Source organism: Centroberyx gerrardi, unplaced genomic scaffold, assembly GCF_048128805.1.
Source record: "Centroberyx gerrardi isolate f3 unplaced genomic scaffold, fCenGer3.hap1.cur.20231027 Scaffold_70, whole genome shotgun sequence".
In the NCBI taxonomy this organism is placed as follows: domain Eukaryota; kingdom Metazoa; phylum Chordata; class Actinopteri; order Beryciformes; family Berycidae; genus Centroberyx; species Centroberyx gerrardi.
Genome location: NW_027605205.1, coordinates 101,505 through 109,004, shown reverse-complemented (window position 1 = coordinate 109,004; position 7,500 = coordinate 101,505). Strand labels below are relative to the sequence as shown.

At 43.4% G+C, this 7,500-nt stretch overlaps 1 protein-coding gene across 1 annotated transcript in view; it reads left to right on the top strand.

Moving 5' to 3' along the window:
* Positions 1-7,500, top strand: part of LOC139915452 (kalirin) — a 102,681-nt gene that overhangs the window by 45,931 nt on the left and 49,250 nt on the right. The window contains 11 exon segments of the mRNA XM_078282312.1: positions 1,318-1,467; positions 1,603-1,752; positions 3,271-3,385; positions 3,538-3,653; positions 3,859-3,981; positions 4,850-5,032; positions 5,317-5,342; positions 5,344-5,436; positions 5,828-5,893; positions 6,952-6,958; positions 7,109-7,218. Of these exon segments, the coding sequence (XP_078138438.1) occupies positions 1,318-1,467; positions 1,603-1,752; positions 3,271-3,385; positions 3,538-3,653; positions 3,859-3,981; positions 4,850-5,032; positions 5,317-5,342; positions 5,344-5,436; positions 5,828-5,893; positions 6,952-6,958; positions 7,109-7,218 (1,139 nt within the window).

Here is a 7,500-nt window from a genome sequence, read left to right as displayed (position 1 = left end):
AATAAGGAGGCAAATCAGAGAATCCGGACACTGGAGGACAATCTCATGTTGTCCTGATTCTCATCTAATAAATCATTAATCTCGTTTCACCCATCGACAGCTTTTCTCATTTTTGTGTCATTCTCATTTTCAGACATAAACATCCTGCACTCTTAAAGGCAGCCTAGATTTCCATCTCATCTCAACACATCTCATCTAATGTCATTTCACTTTATTTCATCTTGCCTAAATCTCATCTGATGTCATCTCATTCAGTTTCATCTCATATCATTTCATTTCTTTTCTTCTCATCCACCTGTCATCTCATCAAATGTCATGTTATCTCTTTTAATGCCATCTACCCTGGTCTCCTCTCATCTCATCTCACCTCATCTTGTGTAATATCATCTCATTCAATCTCATGTTATCTAATCTCATCTAATCTCATCTCATCCCATTTTCTCATCTGATGTCATGTTCATCATCTCATCTCTACTAATCTCGACTCTACTCTCATCTCATCTCTACTAATAGCATCTATCCTGGTCTCCTCACCTCATCTCATCTCACCTCACCTCATCTCATCTCACCTCACCTCATCTCATCTCACCTCATCTCATTCAATCTCACCTCACCTCATCTCACCTCACCCCACCTCATCTCATCTCATCTCACCTCACCTCATCTCATTCAATCTCACCTCACCTCACCTCATCTCACCTCATCTCACCTCACCTCACCTCACCTGATCTCACCTCACCTCATCTCATCTCACCCCACCTCACCTCATCTCATCTCATCTCATCTCATCTCATCTCATTCAATCTCACCTGATCTCACCTCACCCCACCCCACCTCACCTCACCTCACCTCACCTCATCTCATCTCATCTCATCTCATCTCATCTCATCTCATCTCACCTCACCTCACCTCACCTCACCTCACCTAGTCTCGTCTCGTCTCGTCTCGTCTCGTCTCGTCTCATCTCATCTCATCTCACCTCATCTCATTCAATCTCACCTCACCCCACCTCATCTCACCTCACCTCACCTCACCTAGTCTTGTCTCGTCTCATCTCATCTCACCCCACCCCACCTCACCTCAGCTCAGCTCACCTCATCTCATCTCCAGTGTCAGCTTTAATCTTAAACTCAGCCTTGTTTTCCCCTCTAATCTCCTCTCTGCTCATTTTAACCCTCAGGTCAAGCTGCAGCGGTACTAACAGGTTCACCATGCGTTACAACATCAGATCAGATGAAACTTTAATGATCCTCATGCAGCTGCAGTAACCTGAGCATGCATTACTCTCTCTGTCTTCTTCTTCTCCTCCTGCTGCAGGTGATGCTGCAGGCCGGTCACTACGACCCGGAGGCGATACGCGGCTGTGCAGAGAAGGTGGCCGTTCACTGGCAGCAGCTGATGCTGAAGATGGAGGATCGGCTGAAGCTGGTCAACGCCTCCGTGGCTTTCTACAAGACCTCCGAACAGGTGGAGCACACACACACATTTGTGTTTTTTATATTTGTGTTTCCTCATCTAAGCTTGGAGTAGGAGGATTATCATGATCTGACCAGCTTTATCTAACATAATGTTGTTTGTGTGTGTGTGTGTGTGTGTGGTCAGGTGTGCAGTGTGTTGGAGAGTCTGGAGCAGGAGTATCGGCGGGACGAGGACTGGTGTGGCGGTCATGAGAAACTGGGACCGTCAGCTGAGAGCGATCACCTTCTGCCTCTGATCAGCAAACACCTGGAGCAGAAAGAGGCTTTCCTCAAGGTGAAGTACACACCAGTTCACACACAGACTCAATAGAAAACAATAGAAACATCAAATTCTACAAAGAATTATCAGCAAAGCAAAGCAAAATACAACAGAACAGAATGAAGCAGAGTAAAGCAGAATAGAATAGAAAAGAATAGAATCACCAGACACTGTAAATTGTTTCTCAACATGTTTGACATATTTCTTAATTTCTAGCTTTATGAGAGGGCTTATGAAACCACAGTCTGTCACTTAAGATGAGATGAGATAAGATGAAATGAGATAAGATGAGATGAGGTATCAGATGAGATATGAGATGAGATATGAGATAAGATGAGATGAGATATGAGATGAGATGAGATATGAGATTAGATGAGGTACCAGATGAGATATGAGATGAGATAAGATGAAATGAGATGAGATGAGATATGAGATGAGATATGAGATGAGATAAGATGAGATGAGGTATCAGATGAGGTATCAGATGAAATATGAGATGAGATGAGGTATCAGATGAGATATGAGATGAGATATGAGATGAGATGAGGTATCAGATGAGGTATCAGATGAAATATGAGATGAGATGATGTATCAGATGAGATATGAGATGAGATATGAGATGAGATGAGGTATCAGATGAGGTATCAGATGAAATATGAGATGAGATGAGGTATCAGATGAGATATGAGATGAGATATGAGATGAGATGAGGTATCAGATGAGGTATCAGATGAAATATGAGATGAGATGAGGTATCAGATGAGATATGAGATGAGATATGAGATGAGATGAGGTATCAGATGAGGTATCAGATGAAATATGAGATGAGATGAGGTATCAGATGAGATATGAGATGAGATATGAGATGAGGTATCAGATGAGGTATCAGATGAAATATGAGATGAGATGAGGTATCAGATGAGGTATCAGATGAAATATGAGATGAGATGAGGTATCAGATGAGATATGAGATGAGATATGAAATCAAACAAAGATGAGATAAGACATGCTGAGTTGTGAGATAAGGTGAGATTTGATGAGATAAAGTGATATATGTGATGAAATATATGATAAGGTAGATGAGATATGAGATAAAATAAGATGAGATATGGTGAGATGTATTTACATGAGATGAAATTTGATGAGATCAGATAAAATCAGATGAGATAAGATGATGAAATGAGATGAGATATGAAATAATATGTAGTAGGAAATGATGAGGTGAGAAGTGATGAGATGAAATGACAAAACTTCAATACTCGGTTGACTAAATGTTTGACAGTGTTTGTTTAACGTTAACGTTATTTACAGTGATAACAGTGTGTATTAGCGGTGATAGCAGTGTGTATTAGTAGTGACAGCAGTGTGTATTAGCAGTGACAGTAGTGTGTATTAGTAGTGATAACAGTGTGTATTAGTAGTGATAACAGTGTGTATTAGTAGTGATAACAGTGTGTATTAGCAGTGACAGTAGTGTGTATTTGCAGTGTGTCAGTACGTCAGTGTGATGAACATGTCTTGTCCGTGTTTTAGGCGTGTACTCTGGCCAGGAGGAACGCTGAAGTGTTTCTGAAGTACATCCACAGGAACAACGTGAGCATGCCAGGAGCCGCCGGACACACCAGAGGACCTGAGCAGCAGGTCAAAGGTCAGGAACACTGCTGCTGTTTTCCTCCACATCTGCTGAACTGAACATATAAACCAGCTGAACATGTGAACCAGTTTACTGAACATATACCGGTTTACTCAACATGTATATCAATGTTGGTGCTTTCATGAAACTGTTTCACTTTCATGCAGCCATCCTGAACGAGCTGCTGCAGAGGGAGAACAGAGTTCTGCACTTCTGGACGTTAAAGAAACGAAGACTGGACCAGTGTCAGCAGTACCTGGTGTTCGAACGCAGCGCTAAACAGGTCAGGCTGCGTGTGTGTGTGTGTGTGTGTGTGTGTGTGTGTGTGTGTGTGTGTGTGTGTGAAGGGGAAATGTTCAACAGTAATGATCTGGTTTATTTTATAGGAGAGAGAGAGACTGAATTTGTAACGGGAAATGTAATATACACAGACGGAGAGTGCACTTCATCTTCTTTGTGTGTGTGTGTGTGTTTGTGTGTGTGTGCAGGCATTGGAGTGGATCCAGGAGACAGGAGAGGTTTACCTGGCGACACACTCCTCACCTGGAGACAGCAGTGAGGAAACACAGCAGCTCCTCAACGAATACCATCACTTCAGACTGACCGCCAAGGTACGGGAGTGTGTGTGTGTGCGTGTGTGTGTGTGTGTGTGTGTGTGTGTGTGTGTGTGTTCAGCTGCTGAGTTTATTGAGTCTTAGAGGAACTACTGGGAGGACTAAACCACTACACCTAATATCTAAAAACGTATATATATCCTCATCTCCAGTATAATTGTATATACTGTATGCTTGACATACATATACAGTATATTTACTCATTTCAGTCATCCAGGTAGTAAGATGTCCAAAAAACAATAGAAACAAAATCCACTGGACTTAAAATGAAGAGTTGAAGACGTTTCACCGCTCATCAGAGAGGCTTCATCAGTTCTACTTACACACACTTACATTATACACACCAACCTTCACTCATAAACATATACTCTTGTATTTATACTTGTACACTCCAATTAAAAACAAAACAAAGAAATAATATCTATCTTTTATAAAATTACTTTCTGTAACAATTCTTAGATTCTTAATTATCTGTTCCTATTTATTACAAATTTAATATTGACTATTATTTTTCATGTGTCATTTAATGCTCTGTAAAGCAATTTGTAAACTCTGTTTTTGAAAAGATAAATTATTATTATTAGTATTATTATTTTGATTATTATAGTAGTATTATTTTATTTAGGTCTCTCTTGCAAAAGAGATTTTAAATCTCAGTGAGACTTTACCTGGTTAAATTAAGGTAAATAAATAAAAAAATAACACTTTAATTAACTAAACTTAATAAACTCGATGTTTCTCATATGCATGTAGAAGCATCTTGTGTCCAGATCATGGCCTCAAAATGTAATTTCTTTTCCTGCGACCACTCCTGGGGCTTGGTGTGTGTGTGTGTGTGTGTGTGTGTGTGTGTGTGTGTGCGCAGCAAACCAAGGAGAAGGTGAAGCTGCTGATCCAGCTGGCGGACAGCCTGGTGGAGAAAGGCCACGCCCACGTGTCGGAGCTGAAGCGCTGGGTCAGCACCGTCGACCGCCGCTACCGAGACTTCTCCCTCCGCATGGGGAGGTACAGGGAGAGCCTGGAGAGGAGCCTGGGGGTCAGCTCCGAGGTGCACACACACACACACACACACACACACACACACACACACACACACACACACATACACACACACACACTCAACAACTGTCGGACTAGGGACTGGTAGGCACCAAGTCAAGAGTTTAGTTAACTCATTTTTCTTTGCCCCCCGTGATGAAATGTTTACTGCTGACTTGTTTATCAAAATCAAACTGAAACCTCTTCACACACAACCAATAGAGTTTTCATCTTATTCTCTCATAACTAACAAGATTTTCCATAGTTACATCACATTGTCTGTCCGTCTGCCAGGACAACAAGGACCTGAGCTGGACATCATCCCGCCAGTCTGACCGACGACCCAGAGGTCAAACTACGTGACCCCAACCACGAGGTCAACGAGGAGAAGAGGAAGTCTGCCAGGAAGAAAGAGTGAGAGAGAGAGAGAGAGAGGGGGGGGGGGGGGGAGAGGAGAGAGAGAGAGAGGAGAGAGGAGACAGAGAGAGAGAGAGAGGGAGAGAGAGGGAGAGTGGGAGAGAGAGAGAGAAACAAAGAGAGAGAGAGAGAGAGAGAGAAAGATTGTGTTCTATAGAAGGTGACATCATCACCAGGCAAAGATCAGCCAATAGCAGATGGACACTCAGTAGCAGCTGTTGACCTTTAGATGTCAGGCTTTACACAGGTTTGGGTTTGCAGTTTAGTTTCTGTTTCATTTCTAAAATTCAAACCTTCATCTCTGTGGTGTTTGTGATGTGATGTAATGTGATGATGTAATGTGCTGATGTAATGTGATGATGCATTGTGATGATGTAATGTGTCTCAGGTTCATCATGGCGGAGCTGCTGCAGACGGAGAAGACGTACGTCAGAGACCTGCACGAGTGTCTGAGGTGAGAAACCTCTCTCCCTGAACCAATCACTAGTGACTGAGTATCTGAACCGATCACTAGTGACTGAGTATCTGAACCGATCACTAGTGACTGAGTGTCTGAACCGATCACTAGTGACCGACATATCTGAACCAATCACTAGTGACTGAGTATCTGAACTGATCACTAGTGACTGAGTATCTGAACCGATCACTAGTGACTGACGTATCTGAACCGATCACTAGCAACTGACATATCTGAACCAATCACTAGTGACTGACGTATCTGAACCGATCACTAGTGACTGAGTATCTGAACTGATCACTAGTGACTGAGTATCTGAACCGATCACTAGTGACCGACATATCTGAACCAATCACTAGTGACTGAGTATCTGAACCGATCACTAGTGACCGACATATCTGAACCAATCACTAGTGACTGAGTATCTGAACCGATCACTAGTGACTGAGTATCTGAACCGATCACTAGTGACCGACATATCTGAACCAATCACTAGTGACTGAGTATCTGAACCGATCACTAGTGACTGACGTATCTGAACCGATCACTAGCAACTGACATATCTGAACCAATCACTAGTGACCGACGTATCGGCCGCTCTGACATCACTTCAGTCACATGATGCTGCAGCCAGTCAGCCTCTACAGGGTTAACAGACATTTACCAACTGACCAAGAATGTCGTCCATTTTGACAGTCTGTTGGTTAAGGAGGAGATTTCAACAAATCTATTCTGCCGAAAGGCCAATGAAAAACTGTCGCACAAACGGTTCAGACTTTAGCCCCGCCCACAAAGGCTCTGATTGGCTCGACTGTTTCTCGGAGCGAGAACAAGCCGCTGAGGGAAACAGCAGACTCTCTGAATCGCTCCACAAAATCTGAAGGGTGGAGGAACGAGACTCAGGAGTCTGGAACCAGGAGAGAGAAAACCCAAAACTCTGAAGCTGCAATCTGCTGTAGAGGGATGAGAAGCTCGGTGCTGCTGACTGTCTCCACGAGGTCCTGGTCTGAGTCCAGCCTGACATCTCTCTCTCTCACCCAATCAACCCTGTCCAGCTCTACTGTCAACTTTCAAATAATGAATGTCTTCCTGTCTGTCTGTCTGTCTGTCTGTCTGTCTGTCTCTCTCTCTCTCCACCTGTCTGTCTGTCTGTCTGTCTGTCTCTCTCTCTCTCCACCTGTCTGTCTGTCTCTCTACCTGTCTGTCTGTCAGACCTACCTGTGGGAGATGACCAGCGGTGTGGAGGAGATTCCTCCAGGAATCATCAACAAGGAGCATGTGATCTTCGGCAACATCCAGGAGATCTACGACTTCCACAGCAAGTACGACACACACACACACACACACACACACACACACACACACACACACACACACACACACAAGCTGCGTTCGGAATGGTTCACTCATTCCCTCACTCACTATTCCCCATGTAGAGTTTATCATATAGTGAACTATATGGGCAAGACCGAACAAAATTTCGGACACTACAGTAAATATCATTGCGTCAGAACAATGCGCTGGATATTGGTGTGACGCACCGGGACGCGCCCGGCATCACGTAAACAAACCAAGCATCATGACAGCAGGTTGAAATGGACTCA